General features: G+C 46.2%; 1 protein-coding gene and 1 pseudogene across 1 annotated transcript; one reads left to right on the top strand and one right to left on the bottom strand.

The window, feature by feature from the left end:
- Window positions 1-579: 579 nt before the first annotated feature.
- On the bottom strand, window positions 580-17069 carry LOC144151400 (phosphate carrier protein, mitochondrial-like). Its single transcript, XM_077682441.1, has 7 exons — window positions 16790-17069; window positions 16261-16379; window positions 15954-16133; window positions 5533-5714; window positions 4953-5125; window positions 3633-3743; window positions 580-884 (listed from the first exon to the last, which is right to left on the bottom strand). The coding sequence occupies exons 1-7, from the start codon at window positions 16932-16934 to the stop codon at window positions 721-723; spliced, it is 1074 nt and encodes a 357-aa protein (XP_077538567.1). The 5' UTR covers window positions 16935-17069; the 3' UTR covers window positions 580-720.
- LOC144152336 (uncharacterized) lies at window positions 5777-10560 on the top strand (annotated as a pseudogene).
- Window positions 17070-17638: the final 569 nt, after the last annotated feature.

Here is a 17638-nt window from a genome sequence, read left to right as displayed (position 1 = left end):
GGACTTCAGAGGGGCTCTGTATATAGGCATTTATCTGACCATTTCCAATTCGGAGTTTCTGCTAATTCTTTTCCATCCACACCAGCCCAATAATGAGAACAGCTGGAAACTGGTGGGCCCCACTGGCAATCTGGAAGCTTCTTAACCTTTGAAGCTTGCAAACATGAAGGTGGATAGAGAAGGCAAAATTTTGTGGAAAACGTATCCTCTGCACACCGCCCGCTTGTCCTGCCTGGCCTTTCCCAGGCCTGTGCAGTATAGTGGAGAGTGGAGATGAAAGCCAGGTGCAGGTTTTTTTTCCTTGTGCTGTGGACTGTAGAAATGATGCAGGGCAATAGATGGGAAGGTAACAATACAAAAAACAACTTTTTGGTACCATTTGCCATCAACAGTTTTTTTTCTTCCATGATGACCAGTTTACGGCAGCCTACCTGTAGAAAAGTCCCGCCTATTGTGACTGAAGGTTGAATAACCTCCCAGATAAAAGAGGGGCAGCAGTGAACATAGCCTAAACACCCCGTGTGACCATCCCGTTGCACGACTGCTGGCATCGGTCGAAATGAGACCAGGAGAGAGCAGTGTTGGTGCCATCGAGTCCTTGTTTTCTCCTGTTGCTGAACGTTACGCGTGTTTTGTACAGGGGCAGCCAACAACAAAGAACTACAGCAGCGGCAGCAGCAGCAGCAGCCAGGGAGGGGTTCCCGGAAAAAGCCCCCCGCATCAGTTCTGCGCCTTAGCCAGCTTGTCCTTGAGCGACTGGGGCATCTCCGGTGGGGGGGGCCGGGGCAGGCGCAGCCACACCTTGACACCGTCGTAGATGAACCACTGCAGCGCCGTCAGCGTACCAATCATGATGATACGCGGGGTCAGCCCCTTCCACAGACCTGCATGTGAGGAGCAGAGATTGGCACCGCTCTGTCCTGCCACTTGTTGCTACGAAGAAAAGGTTCCTCAACTCGTTCGTGACCACGCCATAGGCCATCTTTCACTGGTGAACGACGATTTTCAAACCTCCCGCAATAAGTAAAAACTGCGCTATTTGGACAACTGACGCCATCTGGCATGTTTATTGGAGACCCCTTTTTTAGTTTTGTAGCCAATTGTTTACATTTCGCGTGGGTAAATGGTGTCGCGAGAGAAATTTCAACCCCAGGTAGGATAATGGCGTCCTGTTTCACTGCACGCTCTGCAAAGGCGGACACCTGTTTCAGGGACTACTTCGACCAGCTGCTGCAGATTCTTTTTTTTACCCCAGCAGCAGTGATGACTCCAGCAACGATGTGGATTTTTCAGATTTTACTTCTGATGAAGACTCCCATTCAACAGCTCAGATTTCGACAGCCGCTGCCAGGGGAGGTTAGTTTTTGACTTCGCGCGGTATTTATGAACAAAATGTCCCTAATATTCGACGACTGCAGTATTACTTTCATGTGCGAGGACGGGACACCATACGGGAGTGATATTTTGCCAAATGCACCGCACCGTATCGCGTGATCACCTTCAAGATAGCCTGGCGCTCGTCTAAAATTAGTGCTGTGGAGCAACTCACGCTGCTTCTCAAGAGCGTTAAATTTTTTTTTTCTTGGTTTTCACCTCTGCAGTGATAAGGATTTTGTGTGAGAATGCAAAAAAGCATGCTTGGACCGACTGACTCTCGAGTGGCTTCGCAGAGTGGCCCAGCCGTCACGGCCGTTAGGTTGGTAGGCCCGCAAAAATCCATAAGTTGGTGTAAGCGTTGGTGTATACACTGAATCATAGCTTATGAATGTGGAAACATTTTGTATATCACATAATTCCTAAAATAATTTTTAGTCTCCATAAAATCGCCTGTTTGTTTTGTGTATACCTTTTTTCTGCATTTTTTTCTGTTTCGTTGAGCAATAAACTCAATTGCACCTTTGACAAAACTGCTGTTATGAGTTTCTGGAAGGTTTTCTGGAAGCACTCAAAATCCACCATTTTTTTGCGGTCATGAAAGAGTAAGTGATGGGTGCTAGTGCAAGTGCACCTGCACCACCCTCCAGCCCACAAGCTACATGCAGCAAATTCAAGGCATACACAGATACAGCTGGGAAAGGGGTGGGGAGCTGGAAATGCCTTTGTCAAGGCCTATTGTCGCTTCTGCAATGTGCTCCACAGAATGTCGATTTAGTAAGCTGCCCTTACTGAGTAGCTGTGGATCTACGCAATCTTTGTTGTGACCAAGAAATGTCATTCCGCTGATCAGATGACAGTCTGGTTGAAGAATTCACAGCGCCTTCTACAACTCATAAAAAGGGAACTTTTGTGGGTTGTTACACTAGGCACTTGTTAATTCAATCCTAACAGGTATGTAAAACATTGTTGAATGAAGCCTCGAAGTGCAATTGAATTAGTTGAAAAACTGAATTAACTGAGGTTGAACAAAGAGCAGTTTCTGTTCGTACAACTGTCAGTTCAATGTATATGCCAGAGGATTCTTTTATCCAAACAGAATTAGTATCACCATTGGTACTTTGAATAACAGCTGCACGGTCCTGCAGATGATTGAAAACGAGTAGCTTAATAGCTCTTTTTAAATATAAAAAAAAATGGTATTGCTCAACTAGTAAAGGAGCAAACACTGCTCAATTACAACAGCGCAGACTTCCCTAGCTACGAGACTAAGTCGAGTGGTCAGTTATTTAAAATAAAACAGACTTATTGCCTTAAGAATATCTCATTTACTTGCATAAATGCATCCCAATAGGCAATAAAAATAACTTTCTACCCCATACAATTAATTCCCCCCAGGTTTATGATTAAAGACTCCAGACAAACTGACCCACTTACGCAGTGTCATCACAAAATGGGTGCTGAAGGTGAAAGCTAGGACATACAAGGCTGCCTCCACCACCGACCATCGTTTAATCACGACCAATTTAAGTGGTGACACAGCCAGTGAAGTCATGGGCAAACACAGCCAATGACACAATAATAAAATAATAAAAACCCAATACTAGCTCAGTACAGCATGTTGTCGGGCTAGTTGGCCCATCACAAGCTTTATGCCTCTACTTGCAATGTTAATTCAGCCAGTTTAGGTGACATCAGTAGACATCTCAAGCCAATTCTGTAAAAAATCCATATTAGAGCAGCTTGTTAGTACTTGTTTGTCTTTCGTTATTTGAACAACAATACGAAGAGGAAAATATAAGTTTACTGACAGTTTTTAGGACCAGTATTCTTTGGTTTATCACTAAATTTTCTTGCCATCTGATGCGCCACTGCTGTCGAGGCTACTCATTTGGCCGCTAACTGAGGTCCGGGACCTCAGCTACCAAATGTCATTCGGCATTCTCGTGTAGCACCAAATTAATGACATTTAGAGTGAATGACATTTGCTCAAAATGTCATTAGATCTGCCGTGTGACAGGGGTATCACTGTCACGATCCACCTCACAAGAGGGTTGCGTCACCTCGCCATTCATCGCCTGCAATCCTATCATGTGTCCATTCTCGATAGCTCCTTCCAGAAAGGAATTGCTGATTCTGCACTGCATTCAGGCACAAGGGTCAGAACCACAAGGCGGATGCATTTGTATCTGGCAGCCGTGAAAACGGTCAGGTCAGCTGCGACAACAGGTGCAGAGAGGCAGCAGCGACTCACTCACCGGCCATGCCCAGCTTCTTGGCAGCCTCGATGGCAGTGCTGCCCTTCTCCTGGTTCAGCTTGGACACCACGGTGTCCGCAGGGTGGGACACCACGGCACAGAACACACCGGCTGCACGGTGAGAAAGGAATGCATCAGCATTCGCTCGCAAGAGGACGGGAACGTTCCCTCGCAAAGCACATGGCATGCAAAGCTTAAAATGCATGCAATTTTAAAACAAATTCCAAAACGACTCAGTATTAGCACAGAGTTCGTACGGGCTTCAAAAGCAAAAATTCAAGGGTTTTCAAGGACTTCCAAGGATTAGAAAACACATTTTCAAGGTCCCCATCTTATGTTTTATATGGGAATATTTATAACTTTTTCAACAAAATGCAAAATTTTGATATTGCCTAATACCTAAGAACATTACTGCACATCGAGATAGGCGCTATGCATTCATGAATGCTCCCCTAGCTTTATTTTTTTTATAGTTTATATTTAGAGGTTTTTCTTTTTTCTTGGTGTTTTGCCGAGGCTGTTTGATTTCAAAACTTGGTTAATGTTGCCTGCATCTCCTGCTTTGTCAGCAAGAGTATCAGCTAACGTGTTGCTGCAAGGCGGGATGAACTATGTACACGTCCACCATTTGTATGTAAAAGCAAACGCAGATGGAGCGCATGAGGCACAGCAAACATGCAATGAAAGGCCGTCCACAGACTAGATGGAACATGCAAGATAGAGAACAGAAGCCGGTTTTCACGGGATTGTACCATGACATGAATTCTATTGAGGAATGCTGCTCCCAATGTTGCCTTGTAATATTGAGAATCCACAACTTGTAATTTCATGCAATACACTGAAACTTGATTGTTAAAATGTTTTACATTTTTAACACCTAAAATTCATGACAAACCTTTTAAATTCTCGTGAAAAGATAGGGCCATTGGTTATCTCCAGAAAAATCAAGGGTTTTCAAGGACCCTTTAAAAATTCCAGGACTTTCCAGGCCTTGAAACTTACACCTCTTAATTCATGGGTTTTCAAGGACCTGTGCAAACCTTGTAGCAGCAACTGAATACACCTCCCAGAAAGCAGGGTTCAGTTGTAACGTGCCCTTTTACATCACCCAATGAACGTTTTAATGAATATTAATACTGATTCTCAATCATGACAGATCACTAAAAAGACGCTCGCAACAACCACAAGAGGTACAATTCTTATCCAAGTGACTTTTCTATTGCCCATGCAGTTGGCTTTCGTGTATTGGCAATAGCCAGCTCCCCAGAGCAGGGTTCGGCTTCACCCAGCCTCCAGCCATTAGTATCCCCCATTACCCACCAATGTATCCAGCCACAAAGGTGACCACCAGCTGCTCGGGCTTAGAGCACTGGTCACGGGGCTTGGGCACCACGTGCTTGTAGAGGAGCTCCACGGTGCGCTCAAAGCAGGCAAACTTCATCATCGTGTACGGGATCTGCCGCATCCACAGCGGGCTGAGGCCCTTGTAGAACCTGCACCAACCAAGGAATTACAAGGAGAAGGCAGGCATCGGAAATCAGTGGACTCTTCTAGTCTTCAACGTGCACATAAAAACGCAACACATCGTTGTGCACACTTGCTTGCTTTTGAAAGACATCCTTTATTGACACTAACAAGAAAATGGCAATTACCGAGAAAGCAAAACTGCAATACTTCACACACTCCATTTGGAGGTTATCAAACAATGCATGCATGCATGCTCTGCGAGGCCCTTGTCAACTCTGCCTCCCTACCCTGAGGAAAACCAAAACTCAAATGCTCGCTTCAACAACCGATGAATCTTATCACCCTGGAATGGTCCACCAATTTTCATTCCACTTGATTTGAAAGTATGGAGAGCTTCTCAGAGGGCGACCTTGGCTCCCCTCTCTGCACTCACCCGCGTAGCCCCTCGTCCTTGAGGATCATGGGGGCGACCTTGCTGAGGTACGGGGAGCAGCCGGCCATGGTCTGGATGCGCACCTTGCACGCCTCCATGGGGCACAGGGCAATGTCGGCAAAGAACTCGGCCGAGGCACTGGCCGCCAGGTACAGGGACGTCCTCCACAGGTAGGACAGCTCCTGCGGCGGGCGCCATTCACCAAAGCAGGCGCAGCATTAACACCACCACGGGGAGTAACAAAATGGGGCTTGCCCCCTTCGGGCAGCTTTGTCAAAACCGCCGACAGAGCATAACAGCAAATTACCACTGGCAGTGACGCCAACACACTCACGCACACATATGCTGCCCCAACTCAACGAGAAATGATGGCTACGCAACCGGCACCATAAGAGGAAGCTTAGGTGCTCCCATACCCCTCTCCCTTCATCCACCTACTGCAGACGAACTAAGGTCTTATGTATCCTCTGAACAGTCATTTTATGAATTACAAGGGTAAAACTGCTATATGCAGCTACAACTAAGGTTGCGGGAAAAACACTTCAGTGCTCACTTATTTTAAGTAAATGCAAGACAACACAGACCCAAATTATAAAAAGTAACTGCTGTTAAGTTTAGCAAGGTGAGAAGCCTATGGAACCCCTGCAACGCTTTTCTTACACGTACTTTTCGGGCTCTAAGTCTGTTCTTTGTGTCATTGAGATACAGATGCAAACCGAATTATCAGAACCGGTGTAGAAATAAGAAAGTTGTTCAATTTTTATTTACAAATACAGTTGAACCTCGATATAACGAAATTAGCGATATAACGATTTTTTTTTTTAAGTTTTCGATCAAAATTTTGCTAAATCCATGTATTTTTATCTCGATTTCACGAAGTAATTCTGTGCGGCGCTTTCGATTTAGCGAAGTCACGGCGAGAAAGGAAGAACAAAATTCCGGTCGAGGCACATTTTATTTTGCCTCTCAGAGCCTACATTGAAAACATTAAGTACTCACATTAAAGGGACACTGAAGTGATATGTAGTCCGGAGTCCCCAGGCCATGTTTCGACCACTCTCGCGTTTACGCGACTTTATTTAGTAGAAAAATTAATTCGAAAATGCTGTCCTCCTCTCTTTACGCGCGCCCATTTTCTGCGGTGTTTTCGTGTGACGTCGCGAGGAGCCGAGCTCGCAATTGGCTGCGCTACTGCAAGGCTCCCCGGCCTTTCAGACAGAGTCAGTCGGTCCAGCGTTTCGTCCGCCGGCCGCGGACGGGTCGTCGCAATTCGTTCGCTCAGTTGAAAAGAAGCCAGGACACGTTTGTGAATAGAAGAATCTGCCTTTCTTTACTTGGTTAGTTTGTACACTGTATCTAGCTCCAAGTCAAGGTCGCTTCACACATGCGCTGCACAAGTGCACATGCGACGCTTCGCTGACTGGTACGCCCCTCTTGAAGGCGGGAGAAGAGTCAGCGAAGTCAATATAGGTACTAAGGAAATAAAATCAACTGATATTTTTACCGTACAGCGTAAAACTATGGTGCGGGAAGCACTTTTTTGCGCTGGGCGAACAAGCACAGCGGTCAGCAGCACGACTACGCATCTGCGAACGCTTTTCCGTCTAAAAAAATGCAATTGCTAGACCTGAGATATTGTGGAAACTTGGGGGATGCTTACTGCACGAGCGCAAAACAACAAATAGTCACCTAAGCTGCTTGAAATGCCAAAACTAAATAAAAGTGTAAATTGGTTATACAATATATACCTCACATTTCCAAGGTCAGCGGAGCTCACCCCGTGGCCGAGTGGTATAGAGCGCTAGGTATGTCACCGCAAGCGTTTTGCAAGTCGCGAGTTCGAATCCCCGCGGGTACGTTCTTTTTTTTTTTTTCTACAAGTTAACTTTTTTGTTTTCCACCGATGTTTTCTATACTGAGTGCACCTTTTTTTGGGCCGCAACGTTCATGGCTACACGAACTAGTTCACAAAACGCGCGCAGGCTGGCACTGGCGCGCTAGTGAGTTCTCGTTGGCGTGCTGTTGCCATAAGCACCGACTGCTTGCGGGCAGTGGGCACAGGCCAGAATGAACAGACCCTTGGCCTTGTGCGAGCACGCTTTTTACGATACAGGCATGAGTGAGGCAAGCTCCAAATATGGGGGAAAACGCATGGCATTTGGGCGTCTGCGGGTACGTGGAGGGCGTTCATCCACTGCATAGGCCTCGGCTAGTGAATGCTACGATTCCAAGCCGTCCTGGGAGGCTTATCTTATGAATTTTACAGCTGACAACATGGCAGAAGCGCGGTACGATGATTACTGAGTTATTGAGAATGCCCATCCAACAACGCCACCGGTTGTGTTTTACAGAACCGAAACTTGTTTGGTTGCTCACCTTGGGCATCGTCCAATCACGGTGCCCCCTCCTCCCAACGTCACAGCTCTAGTTGGTGCGGCCGCCGCAAACCGCGCATGGTAGTTTTTCTTCTTTCGCACTTTGTAAAATAATTACCGATTTGTCAACCGGATAAATGATGAAAAGTGTGCTAATTTGAGACAGTCTACGCAGTGCAAGCAAAAACGGGAGCTTGACAAATTCACTTCACTGTCCCTTTAACTCCTAAAAGGCTAAAATGAAAGAAAAGCGGTGAATTATGCGGTTGACAACAATTAAAAGCGATGAAAGAAGCTTCTCAAAAAACGCTAGCGGTCATGGACGGTTTAATACTGCGGCCACCATTTTAATGTCTCCATCGTTGCCTACGCCAGCGCCTCTATGCTTAAACTGCCGAAGCCTACTTCAAGTGTATTTTTTCTGTGCGTCTTTGCTCACGGTGCTGGAGCTCTAGGTTGTACTCGCTGATAACCACATAAATATTTTGTTCGTCCACCATCAGATGAGTCTTATAAGCAGCATGAGCACTCCAAGGGAAAGAAAAGTGTTCCGAACAAGAGCCTGTAGAAGTGTCAGTGAAACCGATGGTAGACCGACGGCCACCGAAGTGATGGATGCCATCGACGTTCTGCGGAGGCACGCAGGCGCACGCGAATGTTTAAGAGCAAGCCTTGTTAGCGCTGTCAGCATACGAGCGTCACGTAAACCCCACCCTGGTCAAGAAACGCCAAGCACTGCTTACGGACTTCTTCACTACGGCTTGAACATAGAGTGCTGGTGGCAATAAATTGCTCTCCGAATGTGGTCAAAACGTGTTCATAAGACAGCTGCGATGCGAAGAAATCGGTTTCTTTAGGGCTCAGCGGGCATGCAAGTAATTGCTTAATCAAATTTGGTCAGAAGATATTTAATGTAAGCATTCCGCTTTAGCGGGAGCACGTAAGCGCTGCTCCACAAAGTGAAGCGGTCCGTGTGTACTCCGCTCAATTCTCAATCATGGCTTTATCTCGAGTGTCGTGGTTGCATCACGCGCCCATACTGCAGAGCCTTTGTGCAGGAAAAAAGTTTTTAGAAAGCTTTATAGCACCCTTCCGCTGTTGGCCTGCCACACCCCTCAACGCCGCGCCTAAGCCTACTACTGAACGGACGAAAAGAAGCGTAACTTTGAACCAGCACCTTGCCGGGGTGAAGTTCACGGGGCACGGACGCGGGTTCAATTGACTAACAGCGGCGTTTAGTAGTGACCGAAATGAGAAAAAGAAAAAGTGAAAACCTAGTCTGCCATTATATTTTTAATGAGGCGTTGCGGAAAAAGCGCCGGTTTTACAACAGGAACTACTGTCGGCTATCCGAATTCCATTGCCTGGCTCTTCATTCACACAATTTTCGCGGCCAGTTTTAGTACAAATTTCGTTTTAAGTGGAGAGGTAACTACATAGCAGTTGTTTCAGAGCAATGGGCAAGGTTTTGAAACCTCAATAACTGGTTAAATTAACTGTAAAATCTAAACCTCGATTTTACGAAATTTTCGCCTGCAAGTACGACTTCATTATATCGAGGTTTGACTGTACAAGCAAATGCAGCACTGCCTATGGCTGCATTTGCAATACTTTGTATATGTCACTGTATTGACTAAAATGGGCCTAAATATTGCTTTACGTCAACGTTTTTAGATTACCTCAGTTTGCAAACTGTGCCTTGAGAGGCGGCACCATTTTGTCGCCACTCCGAAAGGTGGCGCTGGCGTTGCGTTGAGATCTAGTTTGAGGAGCGGGGCTCGCTCCAGCCATGTGTTTTCGCTGTGCTGTTGGTGCTCGGCTGTCCATCACGCCTTTATTAGCGCATTAACTCTGCGCTGTCATCGTGCATACATATTTTAGTGGATCTCTGAAGTGTTGGTGCGGTTTGTTGACGTGCTCCGCGCCGGGCTGCCGTTCGGGGTATGCTTCGGCAGCGGCAAAGTCCGTGCCGCACCATTTTTCCAAGTCGCCGAAGGATCCTGACGGATTGAACGCGTGGAAAAGCGCGATTCCGCGGGAAGACTTCAAAGTTACGTCATAAACATACGTTTGTGGCATTCATTGTGAGCCTTCAGACATCGTCGTCTGCTACAAACACATCGTGAACGATAAAACTAAGGATACCGCGAGGCAGGTGGACCCTGAGGGAGAGCGCGGTGCCCCGTATTATCCCTAACATACTTGAGCATCTGTCCAAACAAAAGACGCCAAAGTCATGCAGAAAACCACCCAAAGGGAGTACAGTGGTTCCCACACATGTAGCATCCTGCCAAAAAGATGGGCATTTAACTGGCGCAAGTGACGGTATGGGCGGTGTAAAAACCGCCGAACTCAGAAGGAACTGTTTTGTGCCTCGCTGTTGTGCAGGGATTCAGCATATGTTCATCGTTTGAATCGTCGAATGTGAATACTTCGCCCAGCCAGCTCGAAGAGTCGGGGGGGCATTGACAGAAGGCTGAAATAGTCAGGCAAAACTTGTTGGTTGAAGTTAGTTCAAGAGTTGTGCTTCTCCCGCCGTGCAGCTACAGCGATAAAAATCGGAATATTCACCCTCAGCTGACAAACCTGTAAGAATATAGCAGCGTTTCTCCGCTACATTGTTGCCTTAAATATTAGCCGTTGGAGCAAATAATATACCTGTCGCCAGGCATTTCATCAGCAACAACAGCCGTGAAAAGGGCAGTGTGTGGCTCAGCAGATGCACGGTGCTGTCAGATCAAAACTTTTACCCTACCCGGCGCGGTGGTTAAGGTGTCGTGCTTCTGCACGCAAGGACGCGAGTTCGATTTCCGACCGCGGCGGCCTCTTTTCTGATAGATGCGGAAAGCGAAAACGCCCGTGTGTTCGAGATATCGGCGCACGTTAAAGATCCCCAGGTGGTCAAAATTAATCTGGAGCCCTCCACTATGGGGCGCGCCTCATTGCCTGTGTAGCGCCAGCACGTTAAACCTCCTAAGCAGTCTGACTAGTCAAAACTGAGTTGTGTTGCCTATCTATTGACTGCAAAAAGAAACGAGCAGAAAAATCAACGTTGAAAAAGTTAGGAAGACAGCACAAGCGATGGCACAATGGAAAAAACTGTCAGGCGAAACACGTAGAATATTAGGCATATCCGGACTACGAGAAGACAAATTGAAGTTTCTGTGACCGTAATGGACAGTTAATCAGATTTACAAACCAACAAAAAAAATAGCACGACAAATATTCTCATCCAAGTAATACTTCATTTCTGTCAAGAAAGCACATTATACACCCCAAAGAAATAAAAACGTCGAAAAACATTGGTTTAATATTACATTGGTTTATTTTGTTCGTTATTAATAAAGCCAACTACTGTTGCAGCGCTTGGTTTCCGATCGGCTCACTAATTTTGTTAGAATTGCAAATATACTTCTGTGAAAATGTGCTTGCTGCATTTGCTTCCGCATCATAAATAAAAATGACAAGGCATCCTTTCTTGATTCCAAGCGGGTGGTTGACTATTGTAGGCTTTTCCGCAGTTTCAACCGCGTAAGACAGGTTCGGGTATGCTTTAAATATTATTGAGGTATAAGAGATCCCGTACTGGGGTCCGTTGGAACGGGATGCGCCTGAAAGCAAGCGCACTGTGCAGCGTTTGCCTTGCCTTTTTCCCATCCGAAATAGAGCTTGTGTCTCCTCAAATTGGCCATAAAAATGTAGAGCTCTTGTCACTAAAGCGGAAGATTAGAGCGAAGTTGGATTGTGCATTTCAAAGGTACGTTAACGGTGTGTGCATGGTGGGCGTTCGCCGGCGCCTTTTCAAGCAAGGAGAAGCAGACGACGCGCCGAGACCGATCTCAACGCTACCGCAGCGCCACCGCCTGGTCGGCGACAGCAGCGGCCCGCGCCGCCGTGCTTGGAGGGCCGCGCTTTTTGCCAACTGACCTAATCTAAAAACGTTACTTTACGTTATGTTTTTTAAAATATAAAGCACAAAAAATCATGCACCCCTCAGCCTAACGACAACACTGGTTGAACACGAAACTTTCTCATAATAGACTCTTTGGTTGGGCAATCCCACACTACGAATATGTGCTGCTCTAGAGGTACTATCGACGTCAAATGAAACGTGAACACGAAAATATGAACCTGAACGCACAAATAGCGCGATTTATTTCCATGCAAGCCAAAATGACGCGTGGCTTAGTTACAAAAACAAAGTTGGGAAAAGTGGATTTCCAAATATACCAATAGCGTGCCATTATATGAACTCTACGAACAGTATTTTTTTTATTTTGCACGTTTTGGTTCATATTTTCGTGTTTGCGTTTCATTTGACGCCGATAGTACGCACCACTTTTCTAGAATACCCCCAGCAACTCTCAGGTGTGCACTCCGTAGGCCTAACATGTGGGCCTGGGGTGTGCCGTGTCAATTGGTACCTGCTGCTTGGTGTTCAGAGAGCAATTTTTTGAGTGGGTGCCGGTTTGAGGTGGTCAGCTCCAAGATGAGAAATTAGTCCTTAAGTCGTCAACATCAAAATGGGAAATTAGGCCTAACGTCTTGCAGGGTTCGTACAGGCTTCAAAAGCAAAAATTCAACGGTTTTCAAGGACTTTCAAGGACCAGAAAACAAAATTTCAAGGTCCCCGTCTAATGCTTTATCAGGGATTATTTTAAAACTTTTTCAACGTAATGCAAAAGTTTTGTATTGCACAATACCTAAGCACATTAGTGCACGTTTAGATAGGCACTAACGGGTTCATGAATGCTCCCCCAGCTATTTTTTATTTCATTTTTGGTAGTTAAAGGTTTTTGTTTTTTCTTGGTGTTTTGCTCAGGCTGTTTGATTTCAAAAGTTCTTTAATGTTGCCTGCATCTCCTCTTTTGTCAGCAAAGTATCAGTTGAAATTAAATCCGCAAGTGTTGCTGCAAGGCAGGATGAACAATGTACACGTCCACCGTTTGCAAGTAAAAGCAAACGCAGATGGAGCGTATGAGGCACAGCAAACATGCAAGGAGCAAGCGTCCACAGACTAGATGGAAGATGCAAGATAGAGAACAGAAGCTGGCTTCCACTGGATTGTATAGTGACATGGATTGGATTGACAAGTGCCTGCTCCCAATATTACCTGTAATAAAAAAAAATCCATCAAACTTGTCATTTCACGCAATACACCTAATCTTGATTGTTACATTGTTTTTTTACGTTTGTTAGCACCTAAAATCCACAACAAAAACTCTAAAATCTTGTGAAAAGACAGGGCCATTGATTCTCTCCGGAAAAATCAAGGGTTTTCAAGGACGATTTAAAAATTCCAGGTCTTTCCAGGCCTTGAAATTGACACTTCTAAATTCAAGGGTTTTCAAGGTTTTCAAGGACCTGTGCGAACCCTGGACTTGTGGCTAGCCTAACCACACTCAGAGTAACGCCATTCTTCTCGTGATGGATTCTATCCCTAGCAAAACTTCCAGTATAATAATGTACTGCTCCTATAGGTCAGGCTATTGGTTCTATTTGAGTATCTCTAGGACCAATACAAAATCTATTGGTCTGATAGAGTGACATGTATTGGTCCAATAGGCCAATTGGTACTGGTTCTATTGGTGGTATCAGCCTAATAGACCAATAGGGGACATCTATTGGTCAAATACATTGTCCGGTGCTAGTGGTTTACAGGCACTAATAAAAAGTAGAGTCATTAGCTTTCTTAGCCCAACTGGAAGTTCTGTTGCAAATTGGAGTTGTGATAACGGTCCAATGTCTGCCCTTTTTTAAGGCTCAGTCAAAAGTCAATCGTTTTCTCGAAAATTCATAAGTGTGTGAAGTAATCTTTCACCCCTTGCTGTGTCTACGACAGTGCGCTGCTAAGCCCAAGGACCGGGGTGCAATCCTGGCAGCAGCGGCTGCTTTCCAGATAAAACCGCCCGTGTGTTGATCGTGCGGTGCGCCGCACGTTACACACCATTGGTGGTCAAAATTAATCTGCAGCACTCCACTGCGGCGGCCTCAAAGCCGAGGTAGGCATGCAAGCAATGTTTCTGCTCGAAGACATTCGATTCACGTTACCTGCAAGCATTTTGCATTTAGCACGCCCCAAAAATAATGTCCCTGTAGCGCTCAAAAATTGCCTGGTAGCAACGAGTTGCAGCCGCCGGCGCATGGCAGTTGCCCGCAATGCTTGCGACACCATCGCCTCTATTTTTTTTCAATCTCGCTGTACCACGGAGCGGCCATATTTGGTTTGGGTGTCAACTCAACGGCCGATTCTTAGAGTAGATGTATGTACTTCATTTGTCTGCAGAAAGCAAAGCCTACAAAATCAAAATTTAAACCAAGATAAGCCCATAAAATTGTGTCATAATTTTAAATTGAGATATATTAATTAAAACTGCTCAAAAGTGCTTCTCTGACAAGATGCACCTGGCGAAATTTTTGTATGCAAGACAAAGCAAAATGGCTTCCTCCATGTCCGGGCCTCCAGCACGATACACGGCACGGTCGTTCTCTCGGCGGGCAGCCACAGTGTTTGTGAATTTTAGTGCCACACATTGTATTTGTTACAAAGTTAGGAGGACATCGGTGGAGCACTAGAACGAAAAGACACCTTCGACGTCGCTCGCATTCACGGATTCGATTGATTGTAGGGTTTAACGCGCCGACGCAACGCAAGCGATGAGGCGCGCCGTAGTGGAGGGCTCCGGAGTAGTTTTGACAAACTGGGGATCTTTAACGTGCGCTGAAATCTCGTACACACGGGTGTTTTTGCTTTTCACCTCCATCAGAAAAGCGGCCGCCGCGGCCGGGAATCGAACCCACAAACTCGTGCTTAGCAGCACAAGTATTCAAGGATTCTTTTCACACACGGCGAGGTGACGAACGTGCACGCATTACGCTGCTCGGGTTTTCACAGTTGAAGGTATGTATACATTTCTTTTCACCATGACGCTGTAGAAGCTTTTTCTCTCCTGAAGAAATTTTATATTACAGATAGCAGAGCGGGTCAACAAGCAGCACTTTCATTTTTGGAAAAGCCACTATCGATGCAACCACGTGTGAACTGAGCACAAATATTAATGACTGTACATATAGCGTTTCGTACAGATGAAACGAAGTGCCATGGGTAATGTTTCATCCAGATGGAATCGATACGGAATGTCTAGCTTTCCAAGCGTTCCGTCCGCATCGGCATACTCCCGCACCGTAATTCGTTGGGGTCTAGCGGCGTGCTGCCGAAGAGTCTGGCTTGTTTCGCCTAGATGGAATGCTACACGCACTTCACGCACTGCCAGGTGACTTGCAGTCTCCACCTTCTACTAGTCGGCGCTGTATCAGGGCAGTGCAGCCAAATGACACCGTCAAGTGCAAAAATAAACTTCTCAGGTCAAACAACCATGGGCTTTAAAACTACAGGAACACAGCATTTATCGCTGCCCCCATTGGTCCCGCGATGCGACGTCATAAGAGTGGGAAGCGAGCAGCAGTCCCCCGGTTTTCGAGAGAGAGCAATGTTCAATTTGCACGAATTTTTAAATTTAAAACTAAATCTCATTTCTGCACGTATCTTGATAATTCTTTTTTATTTAATTTATTGTAATTACTTTTGCATGTATCTCTGCATGACACAAAGAGCAGACGTAATGCCTGAGAAGTACCTGAAAGAAAAGTGTTGCAGGGGTCCTTTAAAACAAAGCCCACATTTAAGCCTGCGAAATAAAAATATTTGCAAGAAAAGTACCATAACATGTAGTAAAATTAATCTTAATAGCTTAGTAATCTGTACAAAATTTTAGAACCAGTGTAGAGAGCTGCTTTTTACTGAAAAAAAAGAAAACTTAAGGAGTAGTGACTTTTTTGAAACGTTCCTAGGGGAAATTTGCCAACGCCACATTGTAAACTTTCCGTCATTACTAAGCGCTGCAGTAGTCACATCATGGATAAGTCAAGGGACAATTGTCCCAGTGCTTATTGAAACTCCACGTGACTGCGGTAGAGCACCTCCAAATGTGCTGTCAAGTATTATGCACTTGGACACTCGGTGAAGCTGAAGGAAGCCAACAGTACCTCTCCTAGCAAGTTGCTGTAGGCGATCTTGAAGACCTCATAGAAGCCGAACTTGCCAAGCCCTTGCAAGGAGTACCCGATGGCTGTTGGGGCCCAACCTCGACCGAGACCCCTCGCGCCTTCCTCCTTGATGGTCACGCTGAAGCCTTGAAATATGCCTTTGTATTTCCCTGGATTGGTCTACCATGGCAGCACAAGCGAACAGGAGAAAAAACGACAAGGTCAGGCGGCATGTAGCAGCAAAGGGTCAACAACAGAAAGAAAGAAAAAAAAAAAAAAAAACTAGACGTCGAAGAGGTTTTCTTGCCTGGATTCTGCATTTTACAAGGTCCAGTGGAACAATGGCGGTGTGGGTTATGCCGCAACTGAGGATCCCTCCGAAGCCGCAGAGGGCGTAGTACTTCATGGAGCCGAACACGACGGGCTCTGGGGAGCAACAAAAATAACACTACATTCACAATACAAAGGCCGCGTCCACACACAACTTTTGGGCGCACCGTATTCGAGATACTCCTAGTAGTTTGAAGGTGTCCCCCCGTTGCACAACTGTAAAATTCATTCTACCTTCTCGTACAGAGAACAGCGGGCTATACGTTTAGTGAACACATTTCACGACAGTGTCTACCTAAGCGCTTCTGACACGGCGGATAGGTATTTGTCATTCAAAGGGTCGCCCCAACAACTACCTGCCCTCTATAATTTTAGTCCAAGGTCAATCACCCACACCTAGCGTTCGTACAGCCAGATGGAGTCAACACGGTACGAGACCAGGTAAGGAGGCCACAAGAACAGCAGCCAGCAAGGAATACATTTCGAGGTGACAAAGCCAATCTCACCGTCCGCAGCACACGCGCTGAAGTTCCTCGGGACCATGGTCCCCGTTGCCGGTGCGGGGTCGACCGGAGAGTCGCATTTTGCCGCAAACGGCCTTACAAACGGACTCCGCTTGGCGGTCTCTAGAAGTTGGCTAAAACTGTTCATTTTTACGTTAAACTTTTACGTCTGATGTTTCACAGACCAAATCCAGAGAAACACAACGCTTAGACCGGGTGCTGAAGCCCGACCTTACGCCGAACTTCGGTGAAAATGGCTGACGACCGGGCAAGAGGACACGTGATGTAGTTCTTTATGTTGCCAGCGTTCCACCTAGTATCCAACTCCAGCTGAAAACGGCGCTCACCTAGTATCCAACTCCAGCTGAAAACGGCGCTCAACAGCATACGCAGACAAATGTTTCAATAGTTGTTTCCAGCCTTCTTATATTGAAATATCGCTGGTAAATTACGATGGCCACTTGAAGAAAATAAGCTAGTGGGTCGGCGCAAGCATTTTGTTTTGTTTTAGGTGTCAAAAATACGGGATCATAGAGGTTAGAAAAGTTGCATGAATGGGACGAATCTCGATAAACCGCGCTGGTGCGCACCTGGGCTCACTGATGCGCCTATTTAGACTCGATAAACCGCATCAGTGCGCACCATGGTGCGCGCCAACAAGCGAAGCATGGTTCAATCCCATGATGCATCGCGGCCAGAGAGCGCATCAAGCACGGCGCAGTAGCCTCACCTAGCGGCGCAGCAGGCACCGTCGAGCCAGGCCACACTGTGGCCACACCACACGATAGTAGAATACTCAACAGTATCCTCCAATTATTCCGCGAGTAGCAAACACGCTATGCAGGAACTCTA

Source organism: Haemaphysalis longicornis, unplaced genomic scaffold (assembly GCF_048455015.1).
Source record: "Haemaphysalis longicornis isolate Haplotype H1 unplaced genomic scaffold, Haemaphysalis longicornis Haplotype H1 scaffold_9, whole genome shotgun sequence".
Taxonomy (NCBI): domain Eukaryota; kingdom Metazoa; phylum Arthropoda; class Arachnida; order Ixodida; family Ixodidae; genus Haemaphysalis; species Haemaphysalis longicornis.
The sequence above is the reverse complement of the archived record's forward strand: the minus strand, read 5'-3'. Positions and strand labels throughout refer to the sequence as shown.